Source organism: Onychomys torridus, chromosome X (assembly GCF_903995425.1).
Source record: "Onychomys torridus chromosome X, mOncTor1.1, whole genome shotgun sequence".
Taxonomy (NCBI): domain Eukaryota; kingdom Metazoa; phylum Chordata; class Mammalia; order Rodentia; family Cricetidae; genus Onychomys; species Onychomys torridus.
In genome coordinates, this window is record NC_050466.1 from 86,312,848 (window position 1) to 86,330,183 (window position 17,336).

At 35.7% G+C, this 17,336-nt stretch overlaps 1 protein-coding gene across 1 annotated transcript in view; it reads right to left on the reverse strand.

Annotated features, from left to right (window-relative positions):
* Positions 1 to 220: 220 nt before the first annotated feature.
* The window catches only part of Eda2r (ectodysplasin A2 receptor), a 45,910-nt gene continuing 28,794 nt past the window's right edge, over positions 221 to 17,336 (reverse strand). The window contains exons 4-8 of the mRNA XM_036175029.1: positions 7,614 to 7,792; positions 7,017 to 7,102; positions 5,282 to 5,446; positions 2,024 to 2,410; positions 221 to 542 (exon numbers count right to left, since the gene is read on the reverse strand). Of these exons, the coding sequence (XP_036030922.1) occupies positions 2,034 to 2,410; positions 5,282 to 5,446; positions 7,017 to 7,102; positions 7,614 to 7,792 (807 nt within the window). The 3' untranslated portion in view covers positions 221 to 542; positions 2,024 to 2,033. The remainder of the gene's footprint in view (positions 543 to 2,023; positions 2,411 to 5,281; positions 5,447 to 7,016; positions 7,103 to 7,613; positions 7,793 to 17,336) is intronic.

Below are 17,336 nucleotides of genomic sequence, written 5' to 3' on the forward strand. Positions count from 1 at the left end.
TATCCTTCTACTCCATGTGCATGTGGGGTGTGTGTGTGTGTGTGTGTGTGTGTGTGTGTGTGTGTGTGTGTTTTAGAGGAGAGAGTCAAAGCAGAAAGCTAAAATGCACTTCATTTTTCTCTGAACTTTCAGGAGAGTTCTGTAAAACCCTTTCTTCAGATCTACCTGACCAAAAAAAAACAAAAAAAACAAAAAAAACAAAACATAGGCAGGAAAAATATACAGGCAGAAAAACTTTACCTTGTTCATCATTATTTCCCCCACTTCCATAATTAATTAAATAGAAATAGCATGCCCAGCAGTCCCATGCCTATGGATTCTGGGTCCCCAGACTAAAATTTAAAAAACAATAAATGTTCAAGGTCAGTCTTGGGGAAACGAGGGGGCTTTAAACCTCTGATAGGATAGTGGCTCTGAATACCCCATTTTTAGAGTACTGGTTATTGTGGGCCTACATCCCAGGCCCACGCTATTGGTGTTGAATAGAAGAGCAGGAAAGTCCAGCAACAACCACTGGCAAGGTTGCCAAGAGTGAAAGAGACCTAGAAAAAGAGCAGAGGAAGTTAGAATCCTGTGCCTCCATTTCATCATCACCCTCTTCCTTTCCTCTAAAAGTACATGGTTAGACCAGTGATTTAGGACACAGTAGCAGAATATATCACCTGGCCATGGAGATGACAAATCTATACTATTACAAACTAGAAAAGGTATTTTTCCTGAAATTGGGTTAAGTTTTAACACGATGTACTTGGTGTACATGCTTTCCAGCCAGATGTGTAGCCCAAGAAACAGAACCAGAACCCATAAGTGAGTATGAGATACACTTATGATTTTTATATTTAAGCTCTTCAGTCATAACCATACTATACATTGGGCAGTTGTGTGTTCTTGTTCATTGCAATACATAAACAAGAACTATATTGCCTCTTGATGAAGAAATAGATTGGGCATCCTTAGTCCAAAATTCAAAGATTGAAAATCCCTAATGCTTAAAACTTTATAACTATTTGGCATGACACCATAAGTGAAAAATTTCATACTTGATCACACATGACAGTGTGTACTAAGAACAGTACATGAAAGTGCCTTCAGGCTATCTGTACAAGGTATACATGAAGCACTAATAAATTTTGTATATGTTCTGTTTTTTTCCCCAAGATGTTTCTACACACACACACACACACACACACACACACACACACACCATATATATTTATACATGTACATAACATATGTATATGTGACATATATTGAGATACATACACATATGTTTTGAAATCCAATGATGGAATTAGATGAACTCTATAATGGGACTGCTAATTCTGGGTTCTAGCCTAGTTCTGAGATTGGGTTGCTCTATGACTTTAAGAAAATCACTTTTCACCTCTGTGGCTCAATTCCTGCTTGTTTAAAATGAGATGAGCATATTTCTGATTTGCCTACCTCAAAGGCATGAAGTTATAAAGTTCAAAACAAATGTAGTGGATATAGAAGGAATTTGTAATTTGAGGCCGAATGCAGGGAAAGGAAGGAAAGCCGGAAAGTAAGCATGGTATAAACATCTCTCATAAAGATATTATAAAGGACATTTGCGCATGTTCTCATTCAGTCCTTACAGTAACTTATGAGCAGAAGAATCTGTGTCTGAACGAGGTAAAATGATTTCCGCAAGCTCATAAGGCTATTCAGAAACAGGGATTTATCTGAATATAGAGCTGCATACTGTACAATGCTGTGCCGCTTATACACATGAAAGGAGAAAACTGAATATGACTAGTCAGTAGTGGGGTCCAGATAAAGAAACTGGCATCAGGACATCCTGCTCAGTCTCCAGACAATTGTTGGCTTACAAGTCATATAAGATTAGCTCAAAAGCTTAGTACCCCAGCTGTTGCCTTTCCAACCTCTATCTGCCCAATTTCCTGCCACTCTTCCGTCAAAGTCCTATCGAACAACACAACTTGGAAATTTGTTGAGAGTGCCCCACACCTTCTGGTCTTTTAACCATACCTTTCTAGCTCACCTCAGTAGAGTCAAAGGCTGGGAACTTCAAAAGGTGCATGGAGCCCCAGCTTGTCTCCAGAGCTTTCAGCTGTGTTCTCCCTCAAGGTTTCAGCTCCAGTACAAGGGGCAGAGCTGGAAAACTTTTGCAGGTCCAGCTCTGTACATTCAATGGGGGTATGAACCCATTGAGAATGGCTCTCGGAGGCACAGGAGGCCATGGTAAAAGACTCCTGGGTGGGGAAGCCACGAGTGGAGCTGCAGTCGTCATCCAGAATGGCGTTAATTGGCTTGATCTCAAAGATGCTCTCATTCACTGGAAGTTCAGGACTTGTCTCCTGGCCAGGTGGCATGGGGAAAATAGAATCATCCTCCACTGCCTTTTCAGCCTCATATGGCAACGAATCTCCTGCAACTCGAAGCAGAAAGCCACTGAGTCACCCACAGTCAGGGTCTCTTCTCAACAGGGCACCTCTTCCTGAGCACAAAATATGGAAGGGGTGAGGAGGTCTAGGAGCCAGAGTTCCTCTTCCCTCCTGGAGAACTAGAGCATCTAGAAGTGGGCTAAAAATCACACATTTTAGAAATATACTTTCATTGGGGTGTTACATTAAGTCTGCCAGATGCTGGATTAGGGAAGACAAATTTATTCAGCTAGAGATAAATGGTTTATGGAAAAGATATTTTAGAACACCCCCTTCTTCCATAATCTGTGTATATTATATCATATGGCAAAGGAACCATTTGAATTATGGTAGTGGATGTTAAAATAGGAAGATTATCTTGAATTGTGCAGATGAGTTCATAAATACCGTTAAGATAAATCACATTTTTATTCTATGATTAATGATGAACATTTTAATTTAGTAAGTACCATTTTTCTAGTTTTCTAGATGCATCATGAGAAGTATAAGAAGGTAGAAATGACACAGAGCATTAGAAAGATGTGGCATAAAACAACATCAATATACCACTGCTAGTTTTAGAAACAGAAGAGAGCCATGATCTGAAAAATATGAGCAGTCTCTAGTTGTTTTCAACTTTCTAAATACTTCAGCCCTTTAATACAGTTCTTCATGTTGCTGGTTTATCATGATAATGTTGCTACTGTTACGAATTATGTTGCAAATATCTGTTTTCTTATGGTCTTACACAAGCCCTGTGAAAGGGTCATTCTACCCCCAAAGAGATCATGACCCACAGGCTGAGAACCACTGCTCTAGAAGCTGGGAGTAACCTTCAGATGATAGCCACCAAGAAAATAAGACTTCAGTCCTACAAATTCATGAGGAAACAGATTTCCCTAAAACATACAGAAAGAAATACAGTCCTGCCAATTTCTTGATTGAGGCATTGTTAAGACCTGGAAAAGCCTGCTAAACTTCTGAGCTATTGAAACTGAGACAAGCCATTAAATATGTGACAATTTGTTATAACAATTATAAAGATAATTAACCCATTATTCATGCCTGAGTCTGAGTGTATGTTTATGTTTCTCCACTGTGGTTGAGGTTCTGTAGTTTGTTCAAATTTTTTGTTGAGTACATATAAAAATTTCATACACAATTACAAATTTCTAGATCATTTGAAAATTTGGAAGGTTTTGCAGTAGTAACAAAGAGAAGGAACTGAGTAATGGATTCTTGTTTAAGTGGGAGATAGTCCTTCTAGTATGTCACAATTCCATTCTCTTTTCCTGCTTTTGCGTTAGATTTAGTAAATCAACACTAAGTTGATATCCCCTAGAAAGTCCTAGAATGTGTATAAGTCTGTCAGTACTAATAGACACCTTTCTCATATGCAAATCATGAGGAAGCTACCTGTCCTTTTGTTCCCAGGAGGATACTACAATAATGTCCTTAGGCTAGAAAAAGAGTTACTCGTTTCTTTCTCTTCCAAGGGAAGAACAGGGAGACAGGCAGTTCTTAGATATTTCATTACATTCATCTTGCTGAAACATGGAACCCAAACACTTCACTATCCATGATCCAGAACTAGGCAAGAATTCTTATTTTACATCCCAACTTCCAAAGACTGAATGGTCAATGAAACAGAGATACAGTGGTCCACCATTACCTGAATTGTCAGAGCTACCAGAGTTACTTTAAGACGACTGAAGCAGAGTTGAAGAAAGGTCATTGACAATCAAGAGGGAAACACTATATCTCATGAAATGCTAGATTCATCTTTGCTTAGAAAACATGGAGTACACACAAATAAATCATTGATAGGCTGTAGAGTCAAATTGACTAAGCAAGCTCTATTTAAGAAGGATTTTCCAACACAAGTAGAGTGAAGCTAAAATAAAATGTTGCCTCAGGCACAGTATCCACATTAAGTTAAGGAATCCTGACAGTCCTTGTGTCTAGTAAATTCTATCTTTTCCTTTACTATCACAGGTCTATTTATTAGCCTGAGTTAGTTTTCTCGTCACTGTTAAGTTCTTGGTTCCATTAATTGCACTGAAGCTGCATTGGACACTGGTATTCTTGTCTGAGATTCTAATGTCTTATTTAGTCCTGATGATCCTACCTCTTCAGTATTTGCTGATTAATGAACTATACTTTCTGTATTACATTATTGGCTAGTAGATGAAGTTTTAAGAAGTAGAAATGTTATTAAGACTTTAAACATCATCATCTATCTTGATTTTCACGTAACCATGTCCTATGGCTTTGGCCAGTTCTCTTAAGCAGTAGTATTTTGGAGGACAGAAAATATAAGAAAGTTGACTAAACACTATGCTCTCAGTAATCCCATTTTGAGAAATTACTATATTGACAGTATTTACTGTAGACCTCATTAACTTTTATTAGTCATAGTCTAGGTATAGCTAAATCCTCTTTAATTCTGATGTTTCAGAATCTATTAATAAATACATACATAAAACAGTTTAAACAAATCATCCAATCCATTTTTCATTTTAAAGATTAAAAATAAATAAACTCAAAGGGTCTAGATAATTTGAGCTATACTACAATTTAAAAATAGAATTAGATGTTTGGTCTTTAGGTTCCTTGACCAAGTGATTTCCCATTAAGGCCAACACTCCACAAACCCTTAAAATATGATAAACCAGTCTAGTCCACTAAACTTCCAGGTAGATTCCAGCCCTTTTGACATCCCATGTTTTTTGATGCCATCCCAGATAGCTCCCATATGATAACAGTGCATCATTCCTGGGAATTTCCATTGTGGCAGGGAAGGCACATTAACTTACAATCTCAGAAAAATTCCTCTTTTTACCACATGAAATGTTAAGCTAAGCAGATACACTTACCACATTGACAATGTCTGTTGAAGATCTGCTTGCAGTAGAAGAAGAAGAGTCCAAGGAAGGCTAATGCAAACACCACCAGCAGACTGCCCACCAGTGCAACAAGTGTGGCTTCTTTACCAGGAACATTGTGTGCATCTACCTTCACTAAGCTCAACTGGAAGGTACCTGAGGAACAACAACAACGAAACAATGGGAGCGGTTAGTCAATGTGGGCAGTTAACAGTCAGACAAGGGCCCCAAAGTTCCTTAGGTCCCATCTTCTCTTTTAGGTCATCTCTATCAGAACTGCTATGTTCTTACCTGAGAGTATGTACAATTATAGTGAAAAAAGCAGAACTCATATGCTGCAGACCTGGTATAAATTAGCATGAATAACTAAAAGATGCTGCTATTGTGGTTTATTCATGCTATGTTTAGTAAAATAACCTAAAAAAATAGAACCAAATTAAAATGCTCATCAGTAAATACTGAATCAGTAAATCGTGACATCATAAAAGACCTTTCATTTATTAATATAAATAACCAGTAGAGAACAACAAAGTGAAGCAAGAATAGCTTGGTGACCTTCATAGAAAATGTTGTAAAGCACAAACTATTAGCACATATTGTCTAAGAATGTGAGTATATATGAAGTAATGCAAACATTTAAACACTAGTGGAGAATGTGGCAGAGGAATGTGTCCATGAATTATCACACACTCTCTATATTCCTTACAGTCTTAAAGACATCAACACACTTGTAGCCAATGCACTTTGAGTGGGAGCAATGTATGTCACGTCTAGACTGAGTCAGTTAAGAGCTGATACATCTAAATCACTTCTTTCTGTGACAAGGAACTGGGCACTATCTAGTCTAGCAATCATAGGCACATGATGGAAGAAGGACTTTGCCTTATGAAAGGAAACATGGGATTTGTTTATTACCATAGGACAGCCTGGTAAAAAGTTGCTTAAAATTTCATGAAAGTGGTTGTTTCTATGGAGGGAAGGAAAGAAGAGGACTCAGAAAGGATCACAAAGGAAAGATTATTATGTCTGTTCTTTTAAAAATCTAAAGAAATATATAAAATTTTAGGATTTATTGTCTAGGAATCTCAGCTAATTCAGGACTTTGTATTTTTAGACTTACTTGTATTTTGCAATGTCTGTTTTATTCGTCATGATTTTTAGAGATACACCAATAATTTAAAGAGTATGTTAGAAGATACACAAAAATTATAGGAAGTCAGACAAAAAAGTAAACCTCAAGTGTGTTAGAAGATACACAAAAATTATAGGAAGTCAGACAAAAAAGTAAACCTCAAGTGCCATGGACATAGACTAGATTCTAGTTCTTTTTTCATATTATGATGTGGTCTAAAACCCAAGTACTTCCATATACCATGTACATGACTCAAATAGCAATACTGACTCCAATAGAAATTAAGTGTAGAAATACTATTATTTTTTAAAGTACATTGTTACATTCATTACTCCATAAAACCTAGCCAAGTATCTCACAAAGTATGAATAAAAATATTTTCTCATTAGATTCAATTTTTAAGACAAGGGAAAAGAGGTCCAATGAATTTGAATTTGAATAATGAAAAGTTGGGGTTTAACCACAGGCAATTGCCTTCACCAATATTCCAATGGAAGGAGTACTAAGGAGTATGCTCCTACAAGAGTAAAGAAGTCTATCTACTTTGTTGACACAGAGATTTGCAGAAGATGGGAGAGAAAAGTAGATACACACACTGAACCTCAGAAGAAGGAGTCTGCTTTGTACATGGGATGCATTCTTGGTCCTGCAGGCCCCCAATGCGTGTCTTTCGGTAGAACCTGTGATCAGAGCAGAAAGGAATGGCAGAGCCATGAAATAGGCAATTGACTTATAACAGTCCTTCCTGTGATCATAGGGACGAAGAGTCTTTCCTTCATGTTTCCTTCATTGGAAGAAGTACCTACCCTTGTGAGATCTTTTACATGTGTGATTCAGTCCACCTTTTTCCTAATTCATCACATCCTATGAGACAGGGAAGCAGTTAGATGATCCCAATTTCTTCATGATTTCTGTGCAATATATCTAAAGCGACATTTTTACTTTAAATTTTAGGCAGAATGTCAGCATAATTAATAAGCTTTTAAGTGCTCATCTGTTTTTGATAATTGCTGGATACTTTATATATAGGGATCTAGTTAGAAAGGTAAGACTTCCCCACTCATAGAGCTTCAAAAGAGCATGATGTGGGTAGTTAGAATACTTTTACTGAGGTCTAAGTGGTAGGACGATAAGGGACATAAAAGAGCTTTAAAAAGTCCCAGAAAGACTGATACAATTTAGTAGGCTTACCTGGGCATACAGTCTCCACAGATAGCATTAGAGGTATTTGTGCAGTTGGCCTTCTGGACCCGATTGATGACAGCACAGGTGATGCAAGTCTGACACCTGTGATGTCCCCAGGTGCTTTTATACTTTCGGGGAGGACAGGCTATGCAGTAAGCATCTCCACCTTCTCCATAACCACAGTCCTGAAATACAGAAGTATTCATAAGAGCTTTAAAGAGAGGATCCGCTATGAGTCAATGTATATGAATATAATGTAAAGCAATAATTTTCAAACTACAAGTTTTAACAACATTATTGGGCCATTGAATCAATTCAGATTGTAACCAACACAGGAAACTGAAATGGAACTAAACAGTATAGTGACATAAAATGAAGTAAAGCTAAGTGCATCAATGAAAATAAAGAAGGTTATACTATGGAAAAATAAAACCCCCAAATTTTAGTTATGTGAAGACAAAAGATTATTTCTTATTTGCACTCTGCCTATTAGAGATTTAAGGAGGATTCTGACCTATATTAGCCACAGTGGAGCCTACATGAAAGGTTTCATTCTTGTGCTACCATGACAAAAATATCAAGTAAAAGATAACATTTTGTTCTCTTTTCACACATTTCACTTTTACCATGCAACACAGGCCATAAACATCAACTGATCATTATTAAGTATAAAGACCACAAGAAAGTACAACTCTACAATATATCAAAAGGTGGGTACTAACAAATATCTGACATGAAAAAGTACCTATCTTTTTAATTAAAACTTTTATAGGAAAAACACATATTAGCACATTTTAGGTAATGATGGACAATTACTTCTTATTCTAGTACAGTAAAAATGTTTTAACACCAAATGGATAAGGGATCACCTATCTGGCTTTTGCTTCAGGCCAGCTATCAATGCAATGATACTGGGACCATTACTCTCAACCTATTCTTTCTGTGCATAAGATAACTGAACAATTGAAGAGATTGGAATCTATGTTCTGTAAAGATTATTCTAGTTCTCCTACTATGGAAATCAGTGTGATAGCTCCTTAGAAAGATGAGAATCAATTTATCTCAAGACCTAGCTATACTACTCTTGGGCATATACTGAAAGTATGCTTTATCATACCACAGAGACACTTGCTCAACAATGTTTATTGATGTTTTATTAGTAATAGTCAGAAATTAGAAACAACCTAGATGTCCTTCAACAGATGAATGGATAAAGAATGTGGGACATTTTCATTATGGAATATCATTTACCTGTTACAAAATGAATAATTAGGCAAATAGATAGAACGAGGAAAAAAAATCATCCTGAGTAAGGTAACTCTGATCCAGAAGGACAAATATGGTATATATTTGATACATATGGACATTGGCTATTATGTCAATTATAATCAAGCTACAATCCAAAGAGGGGATGGACAGATCTCCCTAGAAAGGGGAACTAGAATAGACAGTTATGGAGTGGTAGAGGTACTGAAACAGGAAGATCAAAAAGGGTGGGGGAGGGAAAAAAGGGATGAGGAAGGGAATATGGGGAGAAACAACTAAAATTAAGGGTCATTTATGGGCTCATATGGAAATTTGATACAGTAGAAGCTTCCTAAAGTATATACATATATGAAGGCAATCTAAATGGATTCACCAAATAACAGGGGAGACCCAGGCCCAACTGAACATCTCTTATCAAAAAAATGGAAGCCTCTAGTACAAGAATTGAGTTATATCTAATTGAGTTTTTGGCCAACATGGTCCCATGGGAATTCCCAAACAACCCAGGATGTTGCCAAGACCATAAGTTGTTCTTCAAAAACTGACTGCAAGGCCTAATTTTTGAAGACAACACCTACACAATTCATTAAGCATGGAGACTTCAAGCTGGTGCCTACATAGAGGCTTCACATATAAGGATTACTGTTCTTGGTACCAGAAGGTATTCTGCACACAACCAAAGGAGAAGCATAAACAGCAAACCTAGCTATAAACTCTCTGCTCAACAATGATGTCTTGTCTGTGAGATATTCTAGGGCAATGGTGGCACAAAGCTTGTGGGAGTAACAACCAATATCGGATTTGATTTAAGGTCTGCTCTGTGAGATAGAAGCCATACCAAGAACTGCTTGGGTGACTACAAACCTGAGGCTAAATGTCCTAGGGACCTAGGATTAAACCAAATACTGTCCTAAAAAAAAAAAGCAATAAATTAGTCCTAATGACATTCTACTATACCCAAAGATCAGTGCTTTGCTCAGTCATCATCAGAGAAGCTTTCTGCTGCAGCAGATGGGAACAAATACAGAAGCCCAAAGTCATACATTATTCAAACTGAGAGAGAGAGAGAGAGACTTTGGAACTGTTATCCTTAAATGTAGTATCTCCATCAAATTCCTCCTCTACAGGATCAGGGAACCCTGCAGAAGAGGAGGTGAACAAAGTGTAAGAGCCAGAGGGGATGGAGGACAGCAAGAGAACAGGATCAAAGCTCATATGAACTTAAAGAGCCTGAGGGCAGGGCCTCCAAGAGTCTGCCCCAGATGGTGTTCAAGAGCTGAAAAGAGAAGGAGACACATGTCCCCATCCCTAACTTAGAAACTGTCTCCATTTGATAGCACTTGCAAATGAAAATGGAGTTTTCTCCAAGGGAATGCCATTGGAGAAACAAACAACTCTTCAGGGTAGGATGCATGCCTAGAAGTAGATGGCCAACAGAAAACAAACTCGATGGCGTCTTTGGACATTTCTTGTCTCACACTGTCATGTCTGAGCTTTCCCCTTTTTTAAGTTTATCTTACTTTTTATTTTTATTTTAACTTTCTTTTATTTGCATATTTTTGCTTTCTTTTTACCCAACGGGTCCTTGCATATATATATTATGGCTTTCAGTTGAGTGTCTTTATGGGATTCCTAAATATGAGAATGAATGGGTCTGTTCTATATCTGTTTCTTGTGCCTTCTGTTGAGCTCTTTTCCTTCTATTTGTTTTTCCTATTCTGATGTGTGAGTTTTTGTTTTATCTTATTATATTAGATTTTATTATTATTCCTTATAAACCTGTTTCTTTTCTACTGAGAGATAGAAAGGGGGATATCTGGATGGCAGGGGAAGGGGGAATGAGAAGTAGTAGAGGGAAGGAAACCATAATCAGGATATATTATATGGGGGGGGAATCCATTTTCAATAAAAAGAGAAAAAAACACCTGTACACTGTGGTTAAAAAAATTATTCTACCTCTGACAGGTTAAACAGTTACAAAATTCATGTCTGATAGTACTCATAGATTTTTTTCAAGTTTATGCATAATGATACACTATTTCTGTTTGGGGAATGAAAATGTCTATGAAATAGATACAAACAAAATTGTACATGTGATTAAAAGCACTTAATTCTTTTTTTTTTTTTTTTTTTTGGTTTTTTGAGACAGGGTTTCTCTGTGTAGCTTTGTACCTTTCCTGGAACTTGCTTTGGAAACCAGGCTGGCCTCGAACTCACAGAGATCTGTCTGGCTCTGCCTCCTGAGTGCTGAGATTAAAGGCATGCACCGCCACCACCGTCCAGCTAGCACTTAATTCTATAATTAAAATAATTGAATACAACAACTTATATATACCACAATTAAAAACAGGAAGTAATCCAATACACTTTGCTTTTTCGTTGGGAAAATTTTGAGATACCTTTTAATACTTGGACAACTATATGAAAAATAATAAAATATAATTTGGTCCTAACATTATCAACAAAAACAGATTTCAAATGGATCAGATATTTAAGAATTAAAAGTGAAAAATATTTGGGGGAGTCAGTTGACTTTCTCTTTTGATTGAGAATAGGAAAAACCTTTCTTAACTGTAACTCAGAACCCAAAGTCTATAAATAGGTAAGAATGTAATCACATAAAAAATAAAGAAGGTTTGGGCACAATAATTTAAAATCAAAAGTGTAAAACAAAGAAAAATACACATACCTTGAATCACAGGCAAATTTTTGTGACTCAAATATATAGAACTGAAAAAACAACTGACTAGAAACCAAATACATAAAAATAAACATAAATGGTTCAGATGAGAAATGTTCAAACTTACTCATAACCAGGTGAATTAAGTAAAACACTATCCTCACATATGATTTTTCACTTACTAGAGTAAACAAATTGCAAAAACGTTAACAATCTCATGTGTTAAGAAAGCTGCAGGGTAAGGAGCAAGATGGCTCAGCAGTTAAGAGCACTGACTACTATTGTAGAGGACCCAGGTTCAATCCCAGCCCATGCAGAGTCGAATTATGCCAGGAGAGAGAGAGAGAGAGAGAGAGAGACAGAGACAGAGACAGAGACAGAGACACAGAGAGAGACAGAGACACAGAGAGAGACAGAGAAAGACAGAGAAAGAGAGACAGAGACATAGAGCAAGCAAGCTGCAGGGAAACAGGAATAACCATGTTTTACTGGTTATAAAAAACAAAAAACAAAAACAAACAAACAAACAAACAAAAAAAACCACCAGAGCTCCTATGAGGAGAAATTGTCAATACTGAGTCAAAATTGCATTTAGGATTCTATCCCATAATTCAACTGTGCATTTGTTGTTATCATCAGGGCTAGTGCATAGTAAGTTCTCAGTGAACAAGTATCACTAGGTATTGCTATGCATTCTGAAATAAGTAGGACTCTGGTATCAGAAGAACAGGATGTGAGTCCCTATTCACTAACTGACTAGAGAAGACAATCATGAAAGTTATCCACATTCACTGATAATCAAATAATAAATTTACATATTGTTCAGCATTTTTCTTGATTTTACTGGTTAATTCAGATAACACTTATTAAACAAATATTATATATTATGAATCTGCCATGAGTATCATGACTAAATGATTAAAATCAGAGAAAAATCCCTGCCTTCATGGACTTTCATATTTGTCTATTCTCCATATAAATATCTAAGGTTGTATTACTATCCCTATTTCAAAAGAGGAAACTTTTTGTGTCAAAACAGTTGGCTGGCTCATGAGATTTCTCCATGTACAAACAGAGATACTGTGCTGTAGTGGACCTGAGCAACAGAGATATTGACACAAGTAGCCAGTCAAAGTACCATTTTTTTTTTTTTTTAGTCTAAGAATACTACATAAGGCTGGATGGCTGAGTATATACTGGAAGGTAGTATACTACAACCACTACAGTCTTAGAAATATTTTTCATCACAAAAACTCAGAGACTTCTTTCCTTCAAATGAGATAAATAAAATGCTCAGGAAACATCTTCCAACCATCAGGTAGTCTAGCAGAATAATGCAAGACCCAAAAGTACCAAAAAACAAAATATAGACCAAATAATGTTCCAACGATATAGAAAATTAGTCTTTCAAACTGACATCCACAAAGAAGTCCAGAATCTGTATGTTAACACAGATAACTGCTCAGTAAAGTGAAAGATTTTAGTAGGATTCTGAATATCCTCAAAATATATCACATACCATAAACACCCATGATAACAAGAATCAAGAAATTCAGATTAATGGGAAAAAGACAATCAACAAACACTACCAGTTAGATGAATCAATTATTGGAATTGTTTAACAAGGATTTTAGAGCACTTATAAAAAGTGTTTTGACAAGCAATTACGAACTACATTTAAATATGAGAGAAAATTAAAACGACACAGCAAATAAATGACATTTTTATTGGCAAGTATGGTTTTTGACATAATGCTTAAGCAGGCTTCAAGCATGAAGACATTTTGCTCTTGCCTTCTTAATGCTGGCATTAGAGCTGGAAGTAACCATATTTAGCTCAAAGAAATTATTTTTGAAGAGCCAAATGGAAGTTATAAAAATAGCTAAATAAATGAACAAAATTTACTGAGTGCACTAGAAAATTAGAAAAATCATTGAACCTGAAGAGAAAACAATAGAATAAATGCAATTCAAATAGCAGGAAAATTAGACGAAAATAGAAAAAACAAGACAATGACTGGAGAACTTTGGGGCTAAAATCAAGCAATAAAATTATCAAAGTCATATGAAAGAAAAACCAAAATAATTTGCATTAAAAAACACTCCAAGAAACAGAGGCTGAAATTTTCACAAATTTAGAAAAAGAATCACCAAATATGATGACCAATTAACATAGAATAAGTTCAAACAAATACACAGAGTCAAGTAGTGAAAACAATATGGTAAATGGCTTAAAAAATAGACATGTTGACCAATGGGGAAAAAAAAAAACCCTGAAGATCCAAACACGAGTATGCATAACCACATCCATCTACTATTCTACAAAGATGTTAAAAACATACACTGGAGAAAAGACTGCATCTCCAATAAAGGGTGCCAGGAAAACATGTCCACATGTAGGAGAAAGATATCAGACCAGTATCTATAACCTTTCAAAAAATCTAATTCCAAATGGAACAAACACTTAAATGCACAATCTCAAATGTCTAGAGGAAAATATATGAAGTATTCTACATGAAATGAGTGTAGGAATGAACTTTCTAAATAACTGCCCAGACATTGAGGTCAACAACTGACCTCATAGAATTATAAAGAGGAACCTCATAAAACTTAAAAGCTTCCATACAGCTAAAGAAATGATCACATGAAGAGTATTCCCATAGAATGAGACAGAATCTTTGCCAGCTATATATCTGAGAGTATTAACATCCAAAAGATGTAAAGAACTCAAACTCAAAAAATAAACAGACAAAAAACCCCTCATAAATAACCCATTCAAAAAATAGGCTTGAGATATGAACAGATGGGAACAGCAGGGTACAAATTATCCGATCAGGGAAATGGGAAAGAGAGGCTCTAACTATGGAAGGGAAAGGAAGATAAATACAGAAGAAATAGGAAGGAGGATAAAATAACAGTAAGCATGTCTCGAAAAGTCACAAGGAATTACACTATTAGGTATCTACCTAAAAATCCCTATTATACATAACTATGTATTTATATATATACATATGTACATGTATACATATATACATATGTTAAATAAAATTTTCTTTTTATTTAACATAAAAATATGTTGACATAAGCTCTTGGTTGACAATGCTCCCTTCAAGAGCCAAAGACAACCTAACAAAACCCCCAACACCAGGCATAAGAAGCCCTCTTTTGAATTTTTGGCTAGAGCTGTCCAAGAGACTCCTAAAACAAACAGCCTATTGCTATTGACATTGATTGCCCTCAAAAGTTGAAGGCAAGTCTCTGATGCTAAAGACACTATGCACTTTAGGCATACAGCTCAGAGGCCCCTGTGCAGGAACTAACTTGAATGCATCCTCCATGAGGACTAGCTTTCCTGATGCCAGAAGAGACAATGGAACCTTTCAAGCTTCCAAAGGAAGGACACAACTAACCGTCCTACCCATCTATGATGCCAATGAAGCACAGCAGTGATTACCATGATATAATAAGCCTAATAGGTACAGCAGTGGCACACATTCCTTAGTGGTAACCAAGAGCCTTCTAATTTTACTTCAGATCTGCTCAACAAGACGGAAATCATGCCTGGTACAGGAAACCTTTTCAACTACCTAGTGCTAGTGACATCAGAGATCTTAGAGAAGAACATACAACTGCCATTTTACTAAACCACCAATATCCCTAAACACATTCTAAATATTTGTCTTTATAGCCACAGATAAGTATAGTCCTTACTCCTTATCAAGGAAACTTACCTTTGCAAAAGGAGAGCATTATAGAAAACCACAAATAATCAAAATTCAGAGTTTTAGTGCCCAGCCTCAGTGGATACATCTACAAAACCACTTCTATTCCTAAAGCTCATGGAACTTTATGAATAAGGAAGTTTGCTATGAAATTGTGTCTCCTAGTAATGTAAGAAATACACCCATAGTCTTGTCAATGTGAAGGTCTAAATATAAGCTGAACAAGGACAACAACATAGACATGTTAAAGTGAATGGGAAAAGCCAGGAGGCTTCAACTTTATACAAAGATCTACAAACAACCAAAGAATGTCAGAATGGGAAAAATAGTTTTCCCAGAGAAGAGTACACCAGTACCAAGAAGAGATATAAAGTAATGGTTTTAGGGAGGAAAGGGAAGGAAGAAAATGATGTAATCATATTTTAATTTGAAAAACTAAAAAAAAAAAAGTCTTTTAAAAATAAACTTTCTTTTCATGACTTTAATAAATCCTGTTTGGTGATTACACCAAAATATTGTGTCTGATATCCATAACAATTATATTTATATGTTGGGTGTGGGGGTATGAATAAGAATGGCCATATAGACTCATATATTTGAATGTTTAGTTATCAGGGAGTGGCAGTATTTGAAAAGGAATAGGAGATGTTGTCTTGTTGGAAAAGATGTGGCCTTGTTGAAGGAAGTGTGTCACTAAGGGAATGGGCATTCAGGTTTCAAAACCCCAAGCCAGTCCCAGTGTCTCTCTCTGTCTTTTCCTGCTTCCTGCAGTTTTAGATGTAGAACTCTAATGCTCCTTCCCCATTACCATATCAGCCTGCATTATGTTGTGCTTCCTGCTATGCTTATAATGGACTAAATTTCTGAAACTGTAAGCAAGTCTCAACTAAATGCTTTCTTTTAAAGATGTTTCTATGGTCATGGTGTCTCTTCACAGCAAAAGAACACTGACTAAAACACTGGGAAAGTAAAGACACTTAAGTGATGTTTCCATATTCATAATTGGAAAAGGCTGAAACTACCAGACCCTGAAAAATCACATGTGTGTATATTAGTATATAGAACAGCTAAGTAAATAATATAAAGGAATACAATAAAAATGGCACAAATAAATCAAGATGGAAAGATACCTTTGTGTAACCAGCAGGAAGGCAAGAAAAGACAAAGAAAGGAATAGGAATGGTGAGAACAACAATAAAATGGTAGCCTTAAGCTCTAAAATGCCAATCAATAACAATCTTAAATTTAAATCATCTAAGCAAAGCAATTAAAAGGCAGAAATGAGCATTGTAGATAAAATCAGATCCTATCAAATTGCCCCCAGTAACCATTGCTTTCACTGATGAATGAATCATTTCCTAAGAATTAAGAAGATGCAAATTATCATTAAAAACTCTTGTTGAGAATCATCTTTCATAGTTAGGAGGCAAAGAGTTTTTCCTTTTAAATGATTCAGGTTCCCAAATGATTTGGCAGCTAATCAGTTTTATATCCAGGAAACATTTATCTTAATTTTATCATGCTTTTATGACACTGACACAAAATTTTGATGCTCATCATGGAGTAGGTATGGTTATTTGCTTTTAAAAGTTGTTTATATAACATACAAGAACAATTAGCTAACAATTATAATCAAGAATGGTTTATCTTGCAGATATATATTTTAATTTTAAGAGTTTATTACTATATTAATCAATTTATATGATAAAAACAAAATGTATGAAAAGGTGGATATAAAATAATGAAATACAACAAAATTTGAAACCATTTCTGATTTTAATATATTTGTTTAATCTATAAAGGATTAAAAAATACTTTATTTGGCAATATTTGTCTACTCAAGTACCTTACATGAGTAGAAATTGGACAATAAACATTGCACTAAGAAACAGTTCACAGATTAGTATATTTCTCTGTCAAATATTTAAAAAGCAATAAAAATTCTCATAGTTTCATAAATTAGTAATTTAATATTATAAGCACAAAATTAACAGATGATGGAAATATACATTATTCATTTGGGGGTTTGACTTCTGGGACGTGGGAGTTTATGCATTATTGA